General features: G+C 46.7%; 2 protein-coding genes across 2 annotated transcripts in view; one reads left to right on the top strand and one right to left on the bottom strand.

Annotated features, from left to right (window-relative positions):
* Positions 1 to 26,794, top strand: part of AIPL1 (AIP like 1 HSP90 co-chaperone) — a 212,928-nt gene that overhangs the window by 40,924 nt on the left and 145,210 nt on the right. Inside the window, exon 3 of the mRNA XM_078679330.1 lies at positions 14,876 to 15,064. Coding sequence (XP_078535456.1) covers positions 14,876 to 15,064 — 189 coding nt within the window. The remainder of the gene's footprint in view (positions 1 to 14,875; positions 15,065 to 26,794) is intronic.
* Positions 1 to 26,794, bottom strand: part of PIMREG (PICALM interacting mitotic regulator) — a 665,098-nt gene that overhangs the window by 607,643 nt on the left and 30,661 nt on the right. The window lies entirely within an intron of this gene.

Raw genomic sequence — 26,794 nt, 5'->3', positions numbered from 1 at the left:
GCAGAAGTCTGAGACATGTAGAGCCTGCCTCAGATGTCTCCGTGTGTCCCACACTGTGTGCTTGCAGGCTTCGTGACGTGCGCCCGCTGGGTGCTAGGCCCTACCTCCTGAGGCAGCAGCAGAAGTCTGGGACACGTAGTCCCGGCCCGAGATGTCTCCGTGTCTGTGCTCCAATGCGTTGTCCGTGCCCTTAGTTTCTGTGCTTGTAGGCCTAGGGATATGCACCTGCTCGACGCTAGGACTCAACTCATGGGCCAACAGCAGAAGTCTGGGATGCATATTCCCTCCACAAATGTCTCAGTAGGTCCCATGCTGTGTGCTTGCAGACTTCGAGATATGCGCCCACTTGATGCTAGACCCCACCTACTGGGCCAACAGCAGAAGTCTGGGACATGCAGTCACTGCCCCAAATGTCTCAGTGTGTCCCAAGCTGCAGGCTTGTTAGCCTCGAGATATGCGCCCGCTTAGCTGTAGGTCGCGTTTTCGGGCCAACAGTAGAAGTCTGTGACACGTAGTCCCTGCACCAGATGTCTCTGTGTGTCCCATGCTGCGGGCTTGTAGGCCTCAAGATAAGTGCCCACTTAGCACTAGGCCCCACCTCCTGGGCCAGCAGCAGAAGTCTGTGACACGTAGTCCTTTTCCCAGGTGTGTCCGTCTCCATACTCTGATACGTAGTCTCTGCCCAGATGTCTCTGTGCTTGTAGGCCTTGAGATATACGCCCACTCCGTGCTGGACCCCGCCTCCTGGGCTGATAACAGGAGTCTGGGGCACATAGTCCCTGCCCTAGATGTCTTCTAGTGTTCCATACTGAAGCTTGTAGTCCTGGATATGTGGTACAATTTCTCCCTCAGCATTGCATGGCTCATCCGTGTGAGAGTGCTAGACTCAAGAGCACATTATTGAGCAATCTCATCCATGTATCAGTTGCATCAAGTAAGAAAATAATTTCCACTCTTGTGTACAGCACATACTACCACACCAATCTCCTTTGGCAAATGAAGTGCTTCCAACAAGTTGGAGACAAACAGGCCATTATTTATTAGTGAGCAGCAGAGGTCATGGACCCTTTTTGTTACCACAGCTTGCCAAAGTCATGCACAATACCAAATTCATACTGATGTTGGCGTAAACAGAAAACTTGCAACCCCTCTGACGTACAACAGGCTCAGATAAAAGCAATCAATTCATCTATTTGTGTAGAGATTACATGACACAGGTAGGATACTTCCACGACCCAGCTTAGAGTACAAAGATCATATGAGGATCTCAAATTGCCTCGTCGGTCTCTCAAACAAGAGCCATCAACAAACGTGGTATGGTCAGATATAGGCAGGGATACATCTAGTATGTCTGATCTTGGCTTTGTGCATAACTCGATAAAACTTACAAAGTTGTGGAAAAAATCACCCTCTTCGTCTCCGTCTGTGGAGGACAACAAAGAAGCAGGTTTAGGGTGTTGCACCTTCCTATGTACATATTGCCATCAGAATCCCCTCACTTTGTTGAATGCTTAGGCTAACTCCTGCAACCACTTTGAGACAACCAGACAATGCTACTGCTGCAGGATCAAAGGTTGCTGAAATGAAGCCGATTAGATGTTTGACCTCTCAGTGCATCTGTCAACACTGATAAAGCACACCTATCTCATTTATGGCAAAAGAGTATGATCTTTTTCATGCAGTCTGGCATTCCAAGAGCGGGTGCACTACAAAGTAAGTTTTTGAGCTCCAGAAGGCTTCCATGCTCTCGTCATCCCTTGGTACTGGGTCATTTACACAGGTGTGCGTCTGCCTCAACAAAGGCTTCACCACAAAGGAAAAATTTGGGATACATTGCCGTCAGTAGCCGACCATGCCCCAAAACATTCGCATTTCACTGTGTGTAGTAGGAAACTTCATTTTAAGGACTATTTAAGTGTGCTCATGGGGCACTCTTCTGATTCCCTTCTCAATTTGATGTACCAGATACCTGACTTCCGTTTGAAAACACTAACTTTTCAGGAGAAGTTGTATGCCCGTTCTCACCAAAATAGTTGAGCAGAGCTATGGTGTCTTGACTATAAACTTCTTTTTACCTTGATGTAATGAGTAGATCATCAATGTATTGAATTATAGTCAAGCTGCATGGCAACTGCAAGGTCTCTAAGGGGCATATTATCAAGGAACGGCGTTAAAATTATCGCCGCTTTAGCGGCAGAAAACTGCTGCTAAAGCAGCGATAATGGGCTTGATAATATGCCCATGAGAATTCCAATAGAAGCCCATGTTCTGGTGTGAACATGGGCTTCTATTGGAATTCTCTACGACATATTATCAAGCCCATTATCGCCGTTCGAGCGGCAGTTTTCTGCCGCTAAACCGGCGATAATTTTAACGCCGTACTTGATAATATACCCCTAAATTTTTATCGAGTATCTGATTGTAAAATTATGGTCTCTCTGAGTACCCCTGAGGAGCGCGGCACAACACAAAAGGTTTTTTGTGGAACCGAAATGTATAACATGATTAGGTTTCACCATGCAATACTATTGCAAACCACAAAGATGATCACACTGATACATCCGTAGCTCAGTCCTGGTAGTGTGGCAAAGAGCAGTCAGGCTTTACTAGAGGAACATGTGTTAAGCATTTCAAAATACCAGTCTGGACGATCAGTAATTGACACAACTCAAAAGACTCCAATTTATAAAAATAAAGCAGATATTTAGTCATCAAAACGAATGTGTTCAGATACATATACCCAGAGTTATGGATTCTAGAAGAAATTGCAAATCACAGCAATTCAAAACTGCAGAACTTTTGCATTGCCATCAATGTGAAATAGTGGTAATGAAAATCGCTCACTTACATGTCGAGTTGCGTAGAACCCACAGAGGGTAAAGGACATGTGGGCCCCAGGATCAAGCCTCGACAGTCAGTTCGATTTTACCTGGCTCATGGAACCCAGGTACAGAGTTGTCCTAGCTGTCTCTGATGCTAAAAAGGAGCTGGAGGAGATCTGCTTTAATGCTTGGATGGTGCTGTGGGGAAACGGTGCAAAAGATCGACAATGGGACAGCTGCTGGTGTCGGACAAACATTGGATGAAGTTCCCTCTAGATGCAGTGTCAAGTGCAGAGGTCATTTGTCAAACTGGTGACTAGCCTTTACCAGACAAAGTACATCTGGTACATGGATGGAAGGGATAGTTGTCTGTTGGAGGATGTTTATTTTAGGACAAGACCCCTCACTCACCCAAAGGTGACATGCTTCATCACTGGGTACCCTCCTCACACCTGCCTAGGATGGTGGTGACTACAATTCTCTAAAGAAGAGGAGCAGAAGTATTGTAGGGTGGATGAGCAATATGTGCCGTACTGTAACGTAAGTGTTCAACTCATTCTTGAGCCTCAAAAGGCCACATAAATCACAGAGCTCAATTGCGTCTGCATGTTCTTTGGATAGCATGACCTTGAGAGTGAGCAGAACACTTACGTTATGGTACAGAGGGGGACCCCGTGATCAGACATTGAAGGCCATCTTCAGTAGCACCAGGCCTTCTTTCACAAAACCATTATCAGTTTTAAAAATATTATTGCAGAGTGACTGTACTGCTTTGGTACTGACGAATGCCCTTGAACCCCACCCAGGGTCTCACTAGGGCAGAAACATGTTGACCTTTTAAAGGGAGTATTGTTTTCAAATTCCCTGTCATTTCTTTCCTTTTTTAATCCAATCCACTGGGGGCATTAGAATAAAATGATAGTCAGCCCACAAGCATATAGTATTATTCATATCACTCGTTTTGCTTGCAATCTACCCCTCACTCATATAGTGCTCTAAATCACCTCTTCTCCGCTTTATTGGATACATGTAGCTTACACCAGGCGCCTTACGTTGTCAGAATGGAACCCAATGATGAAGACTGTCACCTTCGGTTGAGTGAGGAATCTTGTCCTAAAAAAGCATCCTCCAACGGACAACTATCACTTCCTTCTATGCACCAAATTTACGTTGAGTGATCAAACCCAGATTCCGGTCCAGGGAAGGCATGGCTTGGCAGTTCAGGCTGGACTGTTCCCCTGAGGCACATGGTCAGACTGATTTACATATAGCCATGTCTGAACTGGGGTGGCAGAGTGGGCTAAAGAACGGTGATGGATCAAACCCAGATCTTTTGAGTGGGTGTGAGTGTTTGATTGGTTCAGATGCTCTGTCCATCACCACCCCCTTTTGTACCGCTTTGGCCGCCATAAGTGTGGCAGGGTATGCTCAGACGTGAGTCCCTTGCTCACTTTCCCACTGGATTCAAGCAAGCCGGGCTGACGACGGCTGGAATGCCAGAAACCGGTCCTCGGATGTTTGTTTCCGGTCCAGGGAAGGCATGGCTTGGCAGTTCGGGCTGGACTGTTCCCCTGAGGCACAGGATCAGACTGATTTGCATATAGCCATGTCTGAACTGGGGTGGCAGAGTGGGCTAAAGAACGGTGATGGATCAAACCCAGATCTTTTGGCTGGGTGTGAGTGTTTGATTGGTTCAGTTGCTCCGTCCATCACCACCCCCTTTTGTACCGTTGAGTGAATTCTACATAGTCAGGGAGCAGGGATGTTACTGGTTGGATTTCTCTCTCCCATTAGACTCCCTGTGTGTAATGACCAACAAGCCTTGACAGCGGCAAGCACAGCAGTTGTTACTTTGACATCCAGTTATCCCGGGGAACATGGTAGCTGCCTGAAACTTCATGGAGAGCAGGACTATAGTTCCCACAATGCACTAGACCATCAGGATTTGGGCAATCCCTCGGAGTGCCCAATGGCTAGCGAATCAGAAGCATTATTTTATCAGGAGTTTGCAGGGGACTAGTGACACTAGTCCAGGTGAGTCTGAGGTTGCTTCTGATTCTCACAGGGGTCCCTCTGTCGGGTGAACCGATCTTTATCCTAGGATGAGCCTCAATTGTGCAGTTCCAGTAGATTTAGAGTCTCCCTCTTTTGGTTTGTGCAAATCTTGTTGTCCTTGTCTCGGGTCTCCTCTTTGTCCTCTTTGATGTAAGTTGGATGGGAACTGAGGTTCTGGTGTCAGGGGTGGCTCTTAAATCTTAGATTTAGTGCCGTTAGTGGTGTGGGTGCAAGTGGACAATGGGCTACTAGCCCCCGCGGCAAATCGGCTCCGAAAGTGACCACCTCCGGGGGTATAGGTCTGCTTTTCTACTCAGAAACCTCTATTCTACCATTTAAAAAAAATGCCAGAAGTCTTCCTCAGCTGTACAGACCAGGGAGCCCACCCTATAGGTGTGGCTTGCCTTTTGGGGTTGTACTCCTCCTGAATACCTCATTTCCCATCTGTCCTCGTGCAAATCTGCCTGGGGCAGGAATAGGGCTGTTTACTCCTCTCGGAAACAGCCCATATGAATATCAGAGGCGGTGTAGCCTTTGAAGCTCACCACCTCGATGGGCCACATCAATAGCCATCCTGAGAAGGAGGAGGTGTGACCAACTTCCTGCTCAGGCCCTTGTTCCTGACTCCTGGGAGTATTCACACTGTGGTGGCTGCAAGCAAGGGCTGGCAGCCTGATCAACGCTGGGGCAACCAGGTGGTCATCCTCCAAGGTAGCCACCTGGGTGCATACTACATAACCTAGGGCACAAGGTTTGTGTCAGGGGTGAGGAGGCATGTTGTTTGATACCAAAGTGACATATTTTGGCGGAACCATTATGGAGCTTGCAACCCCGAGGTTGCCCGGACACCAGCCCATTTTCTCCTATGGACCGCTAAACACTTATAGAATCCTTTAATGGTAAAGGTCACAATTGGGACATATAGGTTTGCACTTAAATGTCCCCACCCTTAATATTATGCACCCTGCCTCCTGGGCTGTGGGGGCTTACCCTAGGGATGACTGACATATATTAAAGATAGTGCTTTGTTCTTGCCACGACTGGTGAGGCCAAAGTCAAATTCGAGCAGTTTGCATTGCTCTTGCAGTCTGCAATGGCTAGCCTACAGACTTGGGTCACTCAGGGTGGCACAAGCAGTGCTTCAAGCTCTGGTGACCCCTTTTGCACACAGGCCCTGTGTACCACTGGTTCCTTATACTTGGGGATTAAAGTCCTTGCCAACTGGGGTTACTAATTCACACACATCAGTTTTAGGGAGAGATCACTGCCTCGGTGGCCTGGGCAGCAGGCTCCAGTGTACTTTCAGAGTCATAACGATCAACATTGGAGCAAAATGTGGGAGGGTAACCACACAAAATTGTCTCTTTCCTACTCACATTGATACTCATTTCGATCTCTCTAATACCTTGTCTTGGGGAATCAGGATCAGGTTGGGGCTGGGTCAATTTGAATTTCTGGGCAAAACTACCTGAACCATGAAGGTAGAGTAATCATCTCTCTAGTCAATTTACCTCATCCAAGTAGGTATATTCAGTGCCGACTGGAAACAATGAGAGCTCTGCTACCAGATCTGTTGCCACACTAAGCTGTCTTTCCTTTACCTGCCCAATGCTTGCCAAGAGCTGGGCCTGGAGTGGTGTAGTCTCTGTACTGACTTTGGTGCTCCCCGACTGAACACATCTCTATTTTAATAATCATACAAATTAGAATAAAGTAGTGACATTGTCCATAAGAATACCAGACACTGGCTACAGTTTAGGCGTTTACTTAAATAATACATAAGCTGGAAAATCAAACAGTTAGTATATTATTTTATAATCCATAAGTACAAAGAACTCAGTAAAGTTCAATAGAAAAACCAGCATTGATTCGCCTTCCAAGGTGGGGAAAAAGAGGTTTCTTTAAAAGTGTAAAGGCAGGTCCTTTTTTAGGACTTTAGACAAAGCATACATTCAGTACACAAGAACATGGGGGCATATTAGCATGGGCGTTATTGCCGCTCTAGTGGCACTTTTTGCTGACAAAGCGCCAATTTTGTATCGCCCAATTACCAAGCTGTTACTAACAGCAGGTAGCGACAGCTACCAGGCGATAGCGAGCGGTTTGGGGCCCGCTTTGCATGTCAGCGCTATTTATCGCTAATGACATGCAAAGTGGGCGTAACCAAACTGGTAGCGACTGAAAGCTGTCGCTAACACAGCTATCGCCTTTTAGCAATACCCGCGACGCGATAAAAAACCCACGCAAACGCCGATTAGGGCCAGGATTTTTCACCTGGTAAAAACCTGACTTAGCCATAATAGTCAATGGGAGGTGGATTCTATGGCTAAGTCCCCACCTGCCTATTAGCGAGATTTTCCTTAGCGATAGGATTTTTATCGCTGGAAATCTCGCGTTAAACATGGGATTCGCCACTATCGCTGGATTTTTTTATTGCCATGGAGATAAACGTTGGCAATACTGCGTTATCACCGCGATAAAATCCAGCGATAGGAGGCGATAAAAAAAATCGCGCTAAGTGCGGTTTGCGATAATTTTTGCAAGTTGTTGCTAATATGCCCCATGGTTCCCAGGATGTGCACCAACAGGGAATGAGAGAGAAGAAACATTTTACTACTGAATACATTTAAAGGTTCTCTCATAATACTATCACATTAGATTCAAACGTTCTCAGAGTCTATTCAGGTAACATGAGTTGATACACAGTATGTGATACAATCTTGGACACATAAGTTGTCCTCGCATTTAGTGTGACTGAAAAAGCTTTAGTCTTTCGGTGTCAATGCTCATAATTCTTTATTACAGCAAGGAGAACAACAGCTGTGGTGATCAGGTGGTGTATTACGACATCACATTCAAAATGGAAGAAAGCATGAAACTCACTTATGTTACTATAGTCTTAATTTCTAATAAATTAAACGCTATCATTAAAAAACAGATTCCACACTACCTATACTGAGAAGGGGGTGGAGAAAGGTGGATCTAAATATTATTCATTGAAAGGGACGTTTGGAGGGGTACCCACGGCCTATTCACAAACTGCATTTTGTAGTACATTTAGAAGCAACAGTAAATTAAAAATAAAAGAAAAAAAGTATCATTAATGCTATTCATAACCCTATAAGTATAAATCTCCACATTCACCTCTTCTATCTTCAAGATAATTAAAGATTTAATTCAAAATTAAGTTAAAAGTGCTTTAGCAGATTTACTTTTTTTGTAGATTGATAATAAATTTATAAAATTATTTTGCAGTAATATTTAATATATGTTAGAAATGGGATTTCTGGTTGACTAAGGCTTGCGCCAAAGCCAGGCAGAAACCACCACTCTGGTCAGGGACAGGGAGGTACACGACAAAGATAACCCCTGCTCACCCCCTTGGTAGCTTATTCCAGAGGCAATGTGTAAAGCATTTGGGCAACACACACGCGCAGCAGCAACAAACTAGGCACACTTCAAAAGAAACCCCACACAAGGTAATATAAAAAATAGCCTTTGTATTATCATAAACACATTAGAAACGTAATCACAAATTTACACTGTGCCAACTGGCACTATGCAATATTCACAGGGGATTATATATAGGACCAGGCCAAACGGGCCACCGTCAGAACCATCAGATCAGGTAAGTAAATGCAAAACACAGCCAGTAACTACTGGTACCATAATGACCTAAGCATTATCACATTAGCATTAACGACCCTCCTAAAATATCATAACATGACATTAGGCAATAAATCACATTAGGCCCAAACCTCATAAACATAAACACATTACGCATTGGGCCTCACCAGCATAAACACATTATGCAATAAACTCACAAGCATAACCACATTGCTCCAATAGGTACTACCCCAAAACATCATAGCATGGCATTAGGCATTAGCATAAATACATTATGCAACACTCAAGGTGAAGGAATCACATTTGGCAATAATCAGATCAGGCATCAACACATTACGTAATCCTTGTAGCACCTTGCTCCCTACCCATCACCAAAATGGACCCAAGGCTAACTGGCCTCTACTAGGGCTCCAATACCCTCTGTCCAGAAAGTCAGGGCTTACTCTCAAGGGCTATCCCTTTAGCCATCTGGCTGCCAATTCAGCAACATGCAAAGTGCGCAAAGTGCTGGGGTAGGGCAGGAGTGTACCTTACTCCATCTTAAAAGTGCCTCCAAAGGAAAAGAAGGGTGCTGACACTACTGTGCCTTGTGAGCCCCACTGGGCTCTTTAACAACTAGTCCCACGTTGCAGCTCCCCACTGTCAAGCGGGGCAGCTGGAGAAATCAGCACGGGCACTCACGGTGCCCTAAGCCCTGCCACAGGGGGCAGGCACCGGCAATGTGCCAGACACACACCCAACCAGTGTACAACTGAGCCCCACTCACCGGGCTCTCTGTGGGTGACTCAGCAGGCTCTGGGCACTGGAAATGTGCCCAACAGGTCCCGCTGTTGGGACCTCTTCTCTGACCTCATCGTAACCTTCTCCTCTGTACCAGCGCGGCAGGGGCAGGCACCGACAATGTGCCTCGGGCCCCCCCTCCCCTGCAGGTCTCCTCACTGCCTCTGGCGCTGGGGTTCTCAGGGAAAAATGGAGCTCGCACAGCTCCGACTTCTATGGTGCTCATGGGCCTCTTTCCATCTCACGGGAGCCCTGCTCAGACATGCACCACTTCCAGACTTCTCGGGCAGCATGCGAGGCTCACCTTCGCTTATGGGAGCCCCGCTCTTCTCTAATGACTTGGCCACATCACCAGTGACTTCTTCGTGCACTTCTTCTCAGCATAAGCGGGGCTTCCCTCAGCTCACTGGAGCCCCGATTGGTATTTGCTGACTTCCGGCCAGTTCGGCAGGCCCCGCCCACCTCCAGGCACAGCCGCCCGACTTCCTCTGGGGTGATCTTGGCAGTGAAACGCAGGGTGGGCACCCGCCAAAAACACAAAGCATAAGCGGAGTGGGCTCCCGCCGATAACCTCAAGATTGCAGGGTAGGCTCCCGCTGTTGGAGCAAAGGTTTTAAATGCGACAATAACACAGTGTGGGTGCCCGCTTCAGCATGAAGGCGGTGTGGTCTCCCGCCTCGTGACACACACCAATGCTTGGTGAGCACCCACTCTTCCCATGCACTGCGAGGGAATCCCCACGTCAGGATTCCCTCGGAAATGATCGCCGCTTAGCGCTGCAAAAGCCCATGCACTTCTCTTCTGGGGGCCAATTGAAATACAGGGAGCAAGAGCTCCAAAAAGTCCATAAGGTCCTGGGAACTGAAAAGGCAAAGCGATCACAGGGCGCAAAAGTCTTCCAGGGTCCCTGTAGCATAGATTTTCCCAGGGAGGCTACCTCATAGGGCCCTCCAACAGGGAGGCAAGCCCCCATGGCGGTTCCTCCTGGGCCCCAGCAGCAGCAATCCCTTCACAAGTCTAGGAACAGCACACATCATTGGGTCACAGCCCCGAGATTTATACTCAGCATTTCTTTGTCTGCAGTGCAGGGCATGGGGGAACCAGATGCAACTGGTTCAGGGGGGATTTGCAGCACTTTGTTTTCCAAGCTCCTCTTTCCCTTTGTTAGGTGGGGGCTCAACATCAGACACACCACAGGGGGGCGGAGCCAGCATTCACTAGGGCAGGCGCAATCCTATTTAGTGACCAGGGACTTCCCCTGCCACTACTCAAATTGTAGATGTCCCATTCAGCCTAGCGCTGACTCACTTTGCCCCTCCTGGAGCCACACACACCAACCATCCCCTGTTACTCAAAAGCCAGACATGCAATACACGTCAGGCAGGCTGACACATAGCACACAGAAATGCCAACTTCTAAAATTGGCATTTCTAAAATAGTTATAATAAATCTGCGCACACCATTGCGTTGCATTTATTATCACTATTCCAAACATACCAAACTTGGCCACGCTGCGCCTCTTATATCAGGGATTACTACTGAAACACTTATCAGGGAATCCCCAATGCATTCCTATGGGAGGGCAGCCCCACAGTAGTGAGAAACCAAAACGGCTGTTTTTTTCTCACTAACAGGACATCTCACACACTTAAGTTACATGTCCTGTCTTTTACCTACAATGCACCCTGCCCATAGGGATAGCTAGGGCCTACCTTAGAGGTGACTGACATGTAGTAAAAGGGGGTCACGGACATGGCACACACTTTAGGTGCCACGTCACAGCGACAGTAACACTGCGCGCACAGGCCCTGCAATGGCAGAGGCCTGGGATAGGTTTGCCATGGGTATATGAGATACCACTTCACAAGGGACTGACAGGTAAATTAAATAGGCCAAACAGGTATAGACCAATCTTACCATATTTAACACAGAGAGCACATGCACTTTACACTGTACAGCAGTGCTAAAGTGCCCAGAGTCCTAAAACCACCAACACCATGTCAGAAAGAAGGCTTTCCAGCTACCTCTGAATAGCTCACCTGTGTGCAGCCAGCTTACTAAATTAGAAGGCCTTTGCTTGGTTGAAATATTATACATATAAAAAAAATTAAATTATACAACACTTATAATATTAGTAGCTCTCAATGCGTTTCATTAACCATAAGTAGCGCTCAGTACAGAAAAGTTTGGAAACCCCTGCAATGGTACCTCATTTTTTAGGCAATGGTGTATAATGATGGATTTCATGCGCTATTGTAGGTAAATGATGCATGCCATCTGCTACAAAGGTAAATGATGGATAACATCCGCCATCATAGGTAAATGATGGATATCATCCGCCATCGTAGGTAAATGATGGATGACATCCGCCATCATAGGTAAATGATGGATATCATCCGCCATCGTAGGCAAAGGATGGATGTCACCCGCTATCATAGTTAAATGATGAATGCCATCTGCTATTGTAGGTAAAGGATGGATGTCATTCGCCGTCGTAGGTGAAGGATGGATGTCATTCGCCGTTGTAGGTGAAGGATGGATGTCATTCGCCATCGTAGGTAAAGGATGGATGGCATTCGCTATCATAGTTAAATGATGAATGCCATCCGCCATCGTAGGTAAGGATGGATGTCAACCTCTACCATAGTTAAATGAAGGATGTCATCCGTCATCGTAGTGAAGGACTGGACTTTTAAGTACCAGCGGTGCCAGGGGACAACACCTGAAACCTTCGTAGGATACCTGTTCGGCGCACAAGTGACAGAGACACGGGACACTTCCTTTGGCGTCAAAGATCAGCGTTTATTACTGCAGGGATGCAAAAGTCATGGGAAGTACAACAGAGTGTAGGTTCCAAGAGCCTGCTTCAAATTGCAAATGTGCGTCGCTCCTTTTATACACATTTTCAGCATTCAATAACGTAACGAACAAAAGGTTACAACTCAGTTCCCACAATAAACTTAAAAGGCTTCATTCATGGTGTCGGAAACCCGGAACATAATCACAGTAACATTTGTCGGTTCCCAACTGTAAAAGCACATTATCCTGCTGCTATGCACATTCCACTCTAGTTGTAAAAGGACGAGAGTAAGAGACAGGAACAGGTGCAAGGAAGTCAGACAACAGAAGGAGAAGGAGTGTGGAGGTTGTATCGGAAGCGTAATCCCAGGATCAAAGGATTCGAGCCGAGCGCATGCAAGGCTGAAACAATAGGCCAACGTGGGAAGATTACCCAGCTGCGGAGACATCTGTCTCTGCCGTGTCATCCCCCAGTCTCGGGAATCACAGGGTCATGAGGCGGACATTTGTCTGTTCGCTGACTACGTGAGGGCAAGAGACAAAATGGATGCCGTATCTGAAATGGAACCCGAGGGTAAAAATGAAGAAACCTGTAAATAAGACGAACCCTTCTAAGTAGCGTAGCGAAAATGCGTACACCTAATAATCTCGTTATTTACGGTTCATAGATACCACCCTCGCTAGCATCGTAACAGTTCTCATTGCTCCTCAGAAGGTAAAGGATGGATGTCATCCGCCAACGTAGTTGAAAGACGGATGTTATCCGCTATCGTAGGTAAATGATGGATGTCATTCTCTATCGCAGGTAAATGATGGATGTCATCCGCTATCGTATATAACTGATGGATGTCATCCGCTATCGTAGGTAAATGATGGATGTCATCCGCTAGCATAGGCAAGTGATGGATGCCATCCGCTATCATTTGTTTAGATTCATTGCCACCGTTCACCAATTGAAATTGTTAGTTTATGCTTAAGTAAAAGTCCTAAAATAGCTTACAAACTGCTGCAGTGAGCAGGAGAGAGTTAGGGGCGGGCAACAGCCTACATAAAATACTTTCTACAGATTTAGCTGTCTCTGGGCGATAGACATCCATCACCTGTCCTAGAAATAAACATTAATATGGTTTTAGGTCTCAAAGACCACACCTACATTTGTTTTACTGCAGGCTAGTCACTAGTGTTAAAGTCATAGTGCAACATGTAGCTTCCAAATAACCACTGCTTGAATCCAGAAGCTATTTACCCTACACACTACAGCTTGCCACCAGGGTCATGATGATCATGGATCCTCTGTAGCACAGAGATGTTCCCCGACATACGTTCGGTATTTTTTCAAGCACTATAGTGCCTGGCTATACAGGGTATCCTGTATATCTAATTAGCCATTTCAGAAACTAATCATCCTTCTATGGCCATCCAGTACACCTATGGCCTGGACCCCTTTTTATTTAGTCCGGAGACCACCTGGACCGCTGCTTTTTCTGTGATCTACAGGTGAACAGTACCTCTTCTTGAAGTCAAGCAAACATGCTGCTGGAATATAATTAAGAATAATATATCAAATTTATTTAGATGGATTAAACTCTAATACCTCCCTAACGTTATGAATTTGTAAACAGGCTGCTAAAGTATGAATTTTGTAATTCAACATATTGTCCATTCTGACAGAATTTATATCTTATAAGGAGATGATAGAGGCTGATGTTCTGAAGGTTTTTAGTGGAACCAAACATAAAAAATCCTGAACTGAACACGAGCCAGCATTTCATCATTGTTATGTTATTTTAATTTATAACGCACATGAATCCCCCCAAATAAAACTTCCCTTGCTCTAAGACTGTCTTTTTTCTTTTCCACCACTTTTCAGTCAATTTTAAATGCAATCTGTATCCACATAACAGTTTTCACTGAATCATCTCTGCTTCAAACTGTAGAAAAAATTCTTCCGTAATCTGGTGCCCCATTGATAGAGGTATGCTAGATGGTTGCCCAGCATTGCCTTGCTATAAGTCTGATGATGGTTTGGATCAACATCACTCCACAGAGATGGCCTTAGACCACACATCCAGTTTGTTTACTAGAACATAACAAAACCGTATCACTTCCTTGTCAATCTCCATGTCTTATTCATATCATTTGACATAACAGACTGCCACAGAATAATGGTGATAAAGTCCTCCCTTGGCATTAGTGGCATGCTCTTACGTGGAGGGTCACACCCAGTGGCCCGAAGCCCCTTGAGCTCCCTCCAAGATCTATAATCCAGGACCAGAGCAGAATCCTCACTGAACAGAACTACTAGTTTCCCAAGTTTTATGATAATCAATTTTTGGAAGTCTCACTCAGGATGAAAACTCAATAGCAAGAACTTCCAAAGGGTTGAGCCTCGAAACTGCATGTCCCTTCCTCCAAATTGCTTTTATTTCTGTGGCGAAAGTAATGGGTGGTTGTAGTTGGCTGATCCAGGTGGAGAGGTGTGGCGCAGCGGGCAGAGTGGGTGACTCTGATCACGTGGCTCACGGTTTGATTGTCATTTGCAGCCAGTTCAGCATCATGTGACTGTAGGCAGAAACTCACTTAGTCTCCCTGATGGCCCCAAGGTGAAGTGATAAGTCGTGCTTAACAAATATGGAATTTAGAATTTAAGGCCAATGGAGCACTACAACAAAGAACACTAAAATCTCAAACCAGATCCTGATTTCTTTCTGAACCATGAATACCATCTACATTTCTATTTCTGAAATGGCTTGCTAGAGCTTTGTAAGTAAGGTATTTCCTTTTGTGTTCAGCATACAGGTGTATACCCTCTGGTCTCCAAAAGCCTACGCCGAATTGCCGAAGGAAAAGACCCAACAGAGTGGCACATGCACACATGTGGACAGGCCAACATGTTCGCCTACCACACGCTTGGCTATGACGACTTAGATGAACTTCAGAAGGATCCTCAGCCACTCATCTTTGTGATCGAACTTTTAAAGGTAACTCTGATTGCAGCAGTCCTCCAGTTTCTTAGAGATTGGAGTGAATTTGAGCTAGTAAAATATATATTGAGATACATGCAAAAGCCCTGCAGGTTTCAAGGCAGAAGACACTATCCTAGTGCTCTCTAAAAGAGTCATCAGAAACTGTATTAAATCGTGCAAGTGTAGATGGTCATAGGAATGTGTATTAATATCAGAGGAAGATGGTCTTTAAAATGTACATCAAAAATTCAAGTTTTTTCAAGTCAAGTCAAATATGCTTTATTCGAGATTTCACTCATAAAAGCAAAGACAATTTAAAAATACAAATTTAGTTGACAATCAATTACAATAAAAAACAGTTAAAAAAAGCATATTATTTACAATTCATGACTCAATTTCAATTCAAGACTTAAAAATATCATATTAAAATTTGCACTGTTAGAGATTTTTAAAAAGAATTAGGTTTTACAATTTCCTAAAAAGAAAATATCATGGATGGGTGTAAACAGGTGGTTCAACCAGACAGAGAATAGTCAAATGACTATCAGTCTCTATCCAGTTTAACCACAAAGTATATCAGACAGAGAATAGTCAAGAGACTAGCAGTCTCTGTCTAATCGACCATGCCCATCCAAGGTATTTGGCAGTTGCTATCAATACCCACATCTCACTAGTAGTGCATAGGATACGCAAAGCAGTTAAACTACTGGTAGTCCCTAGATTCTTACACATCGGTTTTAACCATATGCGTCTGGGATCCTGATAAGCAGCGCAAACAAACAGAAAATGACCCTTAGTTTCATTAGCAGAGCCACAGGCAGGACAACTAGCATTTACACCACCTTCCCATTTAGCAGTCAAAAATCGAAGGGGCAATGAACGTGCTCTCAATTGAAATAGGAGTTTACGGTCACAAGGCCTTGTTATACAGTCCCAATAAGGTTCCAAGGAAGGATACAATTTAGCCTCTAAAAATCCTTCAGTCATAGAAGCTAAACTAGTGCTGGACCTGCCCCGAGAAGCTACCTTTTCCCAGTAGATTTCCTTTAAGAGACTTTTAGTGGGAAAGACTGATCAAGCTGGATCTGACCAAAGCAGACCCATTCCGAGGTCATTCAGGGTTACTTTCAGGGAGTTAAGCCACCTATTTTTGTGGAATATATCTGCTGTAATGATGTCTAAAAACCCCTCAGCATAATGTAAAAGCTCGGGCGTGGTCCAGAGCCTCCTCCAATACAAGATTGGTCGAAGTCTGACCAAGTCAGTTACCGATTTTCTACCCAATTACCTGAGGGGCAATAAAGGAGTACTTTTCGGAAGACCAGTTATCGAACGGAAGAACTTGTTTTCCGAAATTTGTAAGGCAACCACATTCTCAAAGCCCCATAACTCGGCACCATATAGTGCAGAGCCAAGAGCTTTAGCCTCGTATATCTGCAAAGCAGGTTTGACAGATTTCGTTAAAGACTTCCTGTGCTCGGAACTAATGGCACCTGATAATTGCTGGTGTCTCAGAGAAGCTATATCAATATGATTACTCCAAGAATTCTTATTTGAAATGTGGATTCCTAAATAAGTGAAAGTATTCACTACTTCTAAGGGACATCCATTCATAATAATTTTGGATTTAAAACTCGGATGGGGGTTAAAAATCATTAGTTTAGTTTTTGAGACATTAACCTCCAGACCGTGTTCGCTGCAAAATGAATCAAAAATAACTAATGCTCGCTGGAGACCGCTTGGAGTTTTCGATAAGATAAGCGTATCGTAAGCGAACATTAGTATTGGGATTTTAATGTTAGCTAATGAAGGGGCATCCAATTCTGCCGATACCATGGGTGATACAACACCGTTTATAAACAGTGTAAAAAGAGTAGGGGCCATTGAACAACCTTGCCGGACTCCCTGCTCTACCGGGAAGTCGGCTGTCTCCATGCCCTGACCCCCCATTGTATTCTAGCAAATGTAGATTCATGAAGCCTTATTAGAGTCAGTAAATCATCAGGGACACCCAGGTTCCTGAGGACAGACCACAGCTTCAACCGCGGGACTAGGTCGAAGGCAGCCCGCAGGTCGACAAAAGCCGCGTACAGGCTGCCTCCGCCCAGCACCACAGTCTTCCATTGCAGTAGATTGAAGCGAAAAACCTGGTCCACAGTACTTGTCGACCTGCGGAAACCCGCTTGGAATGGTGACAAAGCATCGTTGTCCTCAGCCCAATCCAAGAGCCTGTTAACAATCACACGCCCTATTGTTTTTTGTATAGTGTCAATAAGGCTAATCGGCCTATAATTTCCGGGCTTGGAGCGATCGCCTTTTTTGAACACTGGTATGATTACAGCACCCCGCCAAGATGCAGGTACCGCAGCACCCCTTGCAATGCTGTTAATAAGGAGACTGATGTACCTGCACCACCTCTCCTTGTCATTAATAAAAACATCGGCAGGAACACCGTCCATACCTGGTGCACGACCACTATTTACAGTACTCAAAGCCTCCAGGATTTCTTGTGGACTGAAGAAATTATCTTTAAAGTGGGTATAATTTATATCCGTGCTACATGCAAACCGATTTGAGTCTGCATACTAGCTACTGAAAAATGTTATCCATTCTTCTTCCGGAACATTATTATTTGGCGTTTCGGGTTTTCCCTCACCGCCCCATTTAACAATGTTCCAGAACAATCTAGTGTCTTTCCTGTCACTGGCTCTTTTTAATTCAGACCAGTGTCGCTCATCCCAGGCTTTCTTTGCACTCGCTATACTGGCTTTGTACTTCTTCCTAGCAGATTGAATAGCCATAGTATCCCTGATATTTAGGGCAGCACCCAAAACATTTCGGGCGTCCCTACAAGGGGCATTATACCAGGTTGCGTTCTTGGGTACTCTCTCACCGTTACCCTTGACCCGCTTTAAGAAATGGTGTTTAATAACTTTGAAAAGAGTATCATGAATTTCGGTCACACCCCTCTGCTCATGCCTGGAGTGATTAAGCTGCTCCATAGCTGTTATAGCTTTTTCAACCTCATTTATAATATCATCAGTTGCCTGTTGGTTAGTTACTACATTTGTCCATTTCAACCTGCGCATATTATTACTAGGGACGATTTGCGGTGGGACAAGTGCACTAAGACAGGTTTGCCCATGTGGCAACGACCACCATTTATGCTTTATACACAGGGGATTGTGATCACTCTCACTCCTCCAAACAATCTCCATGTCACTTAGCAGAGGCCATAAATTAAAAGTACAAAGTACATAGTCGATTCTGCGCTTGTGCCTCCCATTGTCAAATGTCATGGAACCACTTTTATCACTTTGCGTCCTACCATTTAATGCTCTTAAGCCTTTCTCTAGACAAAGAGCATTCATACTAATCACATCTTTAGTCCAGCGCACAACTGGTTTCAACTCTAATTTTGGGACTCCCCAGTGGCAGTCCTCGTCATCCCCTAGGAAATCTTCATCTGTCACTAGAGGCTCAAAAGTTTGGTTAAAATCTACTAACATGGCACCTAGTTTGTCAGCATTTACATAGTCATAGAGGAGAGAGTGGGTTGGGAATGGACTATGTAAAAGTTCAAAGAATATAGGCCCTTATTTATGAAGGGCTTATGGCGCCATTTCGTCACCTTTTGAGATGGTGTGGTGGCGTAAAAAATACGCCACACTATGCCTTATTTACACAGTGACAAATCTGGGCAGAGGCATCACTTTGTAGACCCCCGCGCTACATTATACCTGTAACAGGTATAATGTATGCAGGGTGAGCATTCGGGGCACAAAAGGCTCGGAGAAGTATCGCAGTGAAATCTATGAGATTTCACTGCACCACTTCGACAGCCTCACTGCGTCAAATCCTTACGCCTGCTTGAAACAGGCATAAGGGGTGATGCAGGCCTTTTCAAATGGGCTTGCCCCAAGGGGAATGACACATTGCGGGAATTGCGTATGTTTCCAGACCCACTCCAGCAATGCACCAGTTTTGTGGCAACAGATACATCAGGATTCCTGACGTATCTATAAATCCTTGCCACATGGAGCTCCATGCAGTAAATACACCGCATCCATGGTGCATGAGTGGTCTCAGACAGTATTTGTTTGAGGCCAAGCATAGTACACTCTGACAATAGGTTGCTGGATGCAAGGCTAGTCATGGAACTTGATATTAAGATCCTCTAAAGTAAGAAACGTAGATGGTCTACTCCTAAAACTAGAGGAGCGATGCAATTTGCAAAACTGGTTCCCAAACTTGAGTCAGAACCTCCTGTCGGCTGGTGTACCAGCAATCCAGAGAAAGTGCTGTCTGAAACACTGTACATTAGGTGCTGGGATTGGATTTTCTAGTTAATTAACCATAAGTAGCCTATGATGGGGTCCTAGTGATGTGCAGATGTCTCTGTTCAATCCAGGAGATTGGCTGGTAATCGGTGGTGCTTAAGATGTCAGAGTAACACACTCCAAGCCTGGGTAGTCTAACCCGTTCTGTGCTTGCGTCGGCCAATGGCCGTCGTGAGCGCTACCTCGCTGGTGCTGCGCACGTCCGTTGGCCGACGCAGCTCCGCCCACTCATAAGGATGGCCGCCTTATTTTGAACAAACTGGAGTCTATCAGTAAGAGACTTATGGGCATATGCATCAAAATTCGGTAAAACAAGTCCTTATTAGCAAAAAAGAAGGAATCGCTAATAAGGAGTCGCATACCGCGATGCATCAACAGATTCGGTATTAAATACCGAATCGCAAAAAAATCGTTAAATAATTCGGAAAACACGTTAGCGAGACTCCAAATCAAAGAATAGCAAATACCGAAGTAGCAAATACCGAATCGGTATTTGCGATTTCGGTATTAGCGAATTCGGTAAAAAAAATAAGTCGTATTGGAAGCAGGTTGATGACATCACAAGCAGGAAGTAACACAGCCCATGCTTCATTCAGTGCCCTGAGGAGCTCAGAGGAGGAGGCAGAGCACAGGAGCTGAGGAGTGAGACAGTGATAGTACAAACCAGCTACTGCACAGACATCCAGCATGGAGAAGGATGCACCCCAGGACAAGGACACGCCCAGGAAGAGAAAGCGAAAGTTTTCTGACAAAGAACTTGAACTACTCATCGAGGGGGTGAGCAGCAAACACAACAAGGTTTTTGGCAAGCTGTCCCTAAAGGTGCCTGAGGCAGAGAAGCGCAAAATCTGGCTGCGCATCAAGGAGAGAGTAAATGCTGTAGGAGTCACCCACTGCAGCATAGAGATCTGAAGAAGAGGTGATATGACCTCAGGAAGAGGGCAAAGGAGAGGATTGCAGAAAGGGTGAAGGATGCAGCTGGCACAGGAGGCGGAACATCCAGCGTCACACCAAACACAGCCCTTGAGGACCTCGTTGAGGCTACCATTGAGCCAGAAGCTGTTGTGGGGGTCACCCAATTGGACACTTCTGGCTCTGCAGCAGGAGGAGAAGGTAAGATGCATGCCAGTGCAGATATGCAGCGTGTTGTCAACCCCTGCCCATTCCCCCAGGCCAAACACAGTGCATATGTAGCCGTGCCTAACACATATCCCCTCACAAGAGTGTTGCATCATGGGAGTTGTAGTCATATCATGAAAGAGTGCATGTCTGACCCCTGATGTTAATGAAATGAAACCAGCAGCACAGGGCCAAATGTCAGTCCAAACATGTCCTTTATGTAGATGAAAGTATGCAAAACAGATACATCATGACAAAATAATAACAATGCACTGTTTCACACACAGATGCATCACCCCTTGATTCAGATGACAGCGGACGCCTCGTCATCTCTGAAACCCTAGTGGTGACCGATGCTGAGACCCCGCAGGGACGTGAACCCACCACACCACCATCACCACCGCCACAACCATCACCACCAACACCACCACCACCACGGCGGACAACCCCACCACCACCACCACGGCGGACAACCCCACCACCACCACCACCACCACGGACAACTACAAAAAGCCGCAGGGCAAATGTCCCCTCCCTGCAGGTGATAGAGACAGAGCAGAGGCCAGCAGCCACAAATGTTCCACGGCAGACAGTCGTTACTCCGACCGCCCAAAAACCAGCACGTGTCTGAGTCCGACAGCGGTCAGGCCCCTGGGTAGAGCTGCAGAGAGATCTGATGATCCAACACACGGGTACGGAGTGGTTGAGACACGGATGCTGCGTCTCCAGTGCCTGCAGGGGAGACACATGGGTGCTATTAACATTAACATTTCCAAATTGACAAACAAAATTGGCACCATGACTGACGCTGTGCGTGAGATGACCACAGCCGTTGATGAGGGCAAGAGAGACATTAAACAGTGCCTGCAGGAACTCACACGTGCTGTCATTGCAGGCCAACAGAGCGAGCGCCGGAGGCATCGGCAGAACATGCTCCGTTCCAATGCCTCCATTAGGGCCCTCACTAAGCTGTGCTTTCACGCAGATCTGTGTCCCTGCAGGTCGACTTGGGCCATTATTGCGGAGATGTGGCAAAGTCCTTAGAAAGAGTGACCACTGAAGTGGAGCATCTGCAGTCTGGGACTTTAAGTGCCAGCAGTCTGGGAGGGGAGGAGGGGAGTGAGGCTGCTTCAAGCGTGAGCAGCATCTCTGTGCTGGAGGCCAGCAAGAGGAGGCGCAGTGCGCGCAGCTCCACAGCCAATGAAACACATCGCGGCGATGTGGAGGAGTCACGAGACAGGATGCAAATAGCCATGTTCCATTGGCTCCCTGGCCATGGTGACGTAACCATGGGCCAACTATACTGCCACATGATACACCTGTGATGACAACGGACATGCATCCCATTATTTCTTTGATTCATCATGTTGGCGTCTCATTTATATGCACCTGACAGGTGCTCATGCGAATTAAACATTTGCAAACAAGATCATGTTGTGATGGCTCATTCATTCCTGTCTCAGAAGTGATGTTGTGTGATGTATGTCCGCCTCCTTTGGCCTTCAGCTGTGTTAGGCACGTGTGCCTGTTGGTGTTGGGGGGGGTTGCTGTGCACGCAAGTCGTCCTCTCCGTCCACCTCTATTGGTATCCCCCTTCTTGTGGCAATGTTGTGCAGCATGGCGCAGACTGCTATTATCCGGCAGCAGGTCACTGGGTCATACTGCAAGGCACCTCCTGTCTTGTGTAGTATCCGGAAGCGACTCTTGAGGACCAAAGGTTCGCTCTACCACATTCCTGGTGCTGATGTGTGCTGTGTTGTAGCGCTGCTCCTGAGGTGTTGCAGGGTTGAGGAAGGGAGTGAGGAGATATTCACACAAGGCGTAGGCGCTGTCACCTGCAGGGTGGGGAGGAAAGGGTTAGCTGCATGAATACATTTACATATGTGAGGATGGAGTTAATTTTGAGGCATTTATATGTACCTAGTAAGTGCCCCTCTCCAAATTCACCGTTGATCAGACGCCTGTGGATGCCACTGTGTCTGAATATGTATGCGTAGTGTGTGCTTCCTGGATATTGGGCTACGATGTCCGTTATGATGTGCTTGGCATTGCACACGACCTGCACGTTGATGGAATGATATGACTTCCAGTTGCGGAAGATGTATTCGTTGGCTGAGGGGGTACAGATGAAGACGTGGGTGCAGTCAACGCATCCTATCACATGGGGACATTGTGCCACCTGGTAGAACTTCTGTTTGGTGCGGTTCAACTGCTGTGGGGTTGTGGGGAAGGTGATGTGGTGATGTATCAATGTCAGCATGGCATCTAGGAATTTGTGGAAGAAGCGTGAAAGTGCGCTTTGCGACACGCCTCCGGCTTCTGCTATGACCCCCTGGAAGCTTCCTGACGCCAGCATGTGCAGGCTGCATAGGACCTGGACAAGGGCTGGGATGGCATTGGTCCTACGGGTCAGGTGCTGCAGTAGTGGTTCCAGGTCGGCAATGAGGCGCATGATCATTGCCTGGTTCAGCCTGTACTTGTCGTAGATCAGTTCCTCTGTCTGGCCCAGCAATGTGATGCGCACCCTGAAGACCCTGTCCTGGATCATCTTCCTGCGCTGTGCAAGAGCATTGATTCTCCTCCTCCTAGCAAGCACGTAGGGGGCAGCCATTTTGGTAGACATACAGGGTATCCAGAGGTATATTTGAAGGGTTTCTGATTATCTGCACCTGTGTTTTTTTTTTTCTTGCTTCAAATGACTTTACCTCCAGTTTGTGATTCCCCTTATTTTGCTCATGCAAAATAGCGATTTTGGGCATTTTCGGTATTTGCGAGTTTTTATGCATTTCGTTGCGATTCTTTAATAGCGATTCGGTATTTCCGGAGGCAGATTTCTTTCTCGGTATTACCGATTTGCTAATTTGCGATCCGGTAATTTACCGCGGGGGTTATTTAGCGATTCTTTATTTTTTAAAGATTTTGGGTTGATGCATTGCATTTTCAGGTTTTGCGTTCGGTATCGGCCTGTTTTACCGAATCGCTAATTTACCGGGAGGTATTTTGCTTGATGCATCTGCCAGTTAATGGGTACAGTCTTCAGGCGGTTTAATAATGATGAAGTGAGAGGGCATTGTTGTTAAAATGTATAACAATAAGCAAGTGTGAAGGCAAGTTAAGCACAGTGGGAGGGTAGAGACTTCAGAAGGTTGATTAATAATGGAGTAAACAAATGCACCATTAATAAACACAGAAGAATGGGTAATCAAGATTTATATTAAAAATACAATGAGCACAGTTTTATTTAATATGTTGGTCAGCACTAATAAGGAAATACTTATGTGTGTCAACAGCATATTGAGAGGGCCTAGTACTCAAAATTGTATCCACTCCAGAGTGAAAGAGAATAGCTTTATAATGTATATAAAAAAAGAGTGAAATGGCAGGATGTATTAGTATGTGCATTGCCAGAAATTGTATTATTTAACCCCTACCATCTGGTTAGGTTAAAATACAATACTAAGATAACCTCGGCTCAACCACTGGTAGCCATGATAAAAGCAACAGGTTATCCCCAGAGAAGTAATTTACTGTACGGTCAACACATTTAAGCCAAACAAAATCCCAACACAATTTACCAAACCAATTTAGAAAAAAGAGACATTTGTAATGAGCAGAAAGACAGCAAGATCTTTAGAATAGATTAAAGGGATCACGAGCAAGTTTGACGTTTTAAGGTAAAAATCAACTATAAAAAGTAAACAACAGTTTATGGTAGAACAGGAACTAGTCACAATTTCAAGCCGACTGCAATGTAACAGAGTGGGCTGTCGCATCATAGATTTTACCTTCTGACTTATCACCATCTGCTGGAAAGCTCACTCTGGCCAGTCTTGCAACCCTTAGTTCTCAGGAGGGGCATCTGGGCACCAGGTGACTCTCCAGTCAGTTCTCCTGCAAGATTCAGTCTGCTGTGGTTAGCTGGACCATCTTGGATTCAGGAGGCCATCCTCCACCTTTCAAAAGCAGTTTCTGACCCTTTGTGACACTAGGATTCAGGAGTCCTCGAGTGGGGTGTCTTCTTCCAGCCAAGTCAGGAGCCTCTTTCACTGAGATGGTCTTCTAAGATGAAGTCTATCCAGGAAAGTTCTGAGATGGTGGAGGAGATGCCTGATTTATCCTTGTCCCGGGGTGGCTGGGGACTGGAGGGGCTGAAGGGCCTCCTCTGGGGGACCCTGCTCTACGTTGGAAGGAGAGGCGGAGACCCGAATCAAACTTCTTAAAGAAGGCTTTATTTTGGTGTAAGTCTTTCGGTTCCTGCTAGTGATGCGTTCTCTGGCGAACGCTGCCTGGTCGTAATGGGGCTGACGAAACGGGTCCAGGATGGCTCTTGCTTCCGTTCTCCAAGTCGTCCCGCGGGGCTCCACATAGGAGGAAAGAAGACAGGCAAGTATCAGTGCTTGTTTTTAACGTAGCCAACAAAGGGACCGGGAGTGAGGGATACCAACACCAGGTGCAACAACCACTCTCTTTTACCTAAGGGGGGGGTGCTCGTGAGTGGGAGGGGTCGAGGCAACTTCTGCACTCGGGTCTCTTTACTCAGTAACTGTAGGGACGTGAGCGCCCATCCACCCTGCCATACGTCCCCGTTCCTGCTGTAGCCACGTTCCTCCCGTGGGACCGTGGCGGGGCGAATCGCCTAACCGTTGGCCTCCTGGCTTCTTCGGGTCCTCTGTTCCCCGGGAGTGTACGTCCTCTTCTTCCTCCGTGCTGCTCCGATTTCTCCTCTCCTCGCCTGGGCTTGCTGCTCGGGATACGCCGTCCGTCGCTTCCTGGTTCCGCAGGCCTTTTGACCCCGACGCGTCACTCCCTTGGGGCGGGGTCTCGTTTCTCAGGTCCGTCACCTTAAAGGGGTAGCCGCCTGCTTCCTCCGCGATGGGCCACCAGTAGTCCGGATCACCTTCTTGCCAGTCAGCTTCCACTTCCGGTTCCTGGGGCAGTGGAGAAGAAACGGAGGTACGTGAACAAGTGGGACCGGACCACCAGTCGGTGGCCAGGCCCCCACCCACAGACCCCCGGGTACCCGCCCCGTCACACATCTCCACCCCTGGACTCTCCCGATCGGGGAGAGGAAAGACCCGGGAAAGGAAGTCCGCATTCCCGTTCTCTTTCCCTTTCTTGTGTACCACCGTAAAGGCAAAGGGTTGCAGAGAAAGGAACCACCGGAGCACTCTGGGATTGTGTCCACTGTTCTGGTGCATCCACCTTAATGGGGCGTGATCGGTATGGAGAATGAATGGCCTTCCCTCTAGGTAATAACGTAACTTCTCCACTGCCCACTTGATGGCCAAACCCTCCCGTTCTATGGTGGAATACCGGGCCTCCCTAGGAAAGAGTTTCCTACTAATGAATAACAGGGGATGTTCCACACCGTCTTGGCCCGTCTGGGAGAGGACCGCACCCACCCCCAGGTTTGAAGCGTCCGTGGCTAGAATGAAAGGTTTGGAGAAGTTGGGGGAGCCCAATACAGGGGCCGTGGTCATTGAGACCTTCAGGTGGTTGAAGGCTTCGATGGCGACCGGGGACGGCTTTTGTATGTCCCGTGGCCGTACGTCATTCCTCAGCAGATCAGTGAGGGGAGAGGCAACTGCAGCAAAAGGCCCTGAGTTCTTTTTTTGTGGAGGGAAAAGGCACGGCAGCAATGGCTCTTACTTTCTCCATTTGGGGTGCTATGTGTCCCTCCCCCAGCACGTACCCCAGGTAGTTTACTTTCGTGAACGCAGCCCGTGATTTCCTGGCATTGATGTGTAGGCCCGCCTGACGGAGAGCTTTCAGGATGGTCCGTATGTGCAGGAGGTGTTCGGCCCAATTACCACTGAAGATGACGATGTCGTCTAGGCAAGCCGAACTGAAGGAAAGGTAAGGACGCAATATCTGATTCATGAGTCGCTGGCTGGTGCCCCATGAAGACCGAAAGGAAGGACGGTGAATTCGTAGAGGCCGTCATCGGTCACGAAGGCAGTTTTCTTTCGGTCTTCCTCACGAAGAGGCACCTGCCAATACCCCTTCGTGAGATCGAGGGTGGTGATGTACTGCGCCTCCCCGATCTTTTCTATCAGTTCGTCCACCCTAGGTATGGGGAACGTGTCGAAGGTGGAAACAGCGTTCAGGGCTCGGAAGTCCATACAGAACCTTTTGGTCCCGTCGGGTTTCGGGATCAGGACAATCGGGGACGACCATTCGCTGTTCGAGGGTCGGATAACCCCTAGGTCCAACATCTCTCTGACCTCCTTCCGTACGACCGCCCGACGAGCCTCGGGGATCCGGAAGGGCTTCTGTTTCACCACTT

This window comes from Lissotriton helveticus, chromosome 3_1 (assembly GCF_964261635.1).
Source record: "Lissotriton helveticus chromosome 3_1, aLisHel1.1, whole genome shotgun sequence".
NCBI classification, from domain to species: Eukaryota; Metazoa; Chordata; class Amphibia; order Caudata; family Salamandridae; genus Lissotriton; species Lissotriton helveticus.
Note: the sequence above shows the minus strand (reverse complement) of the source record. Positions and strands in the feature narration are given on the sequence as shown.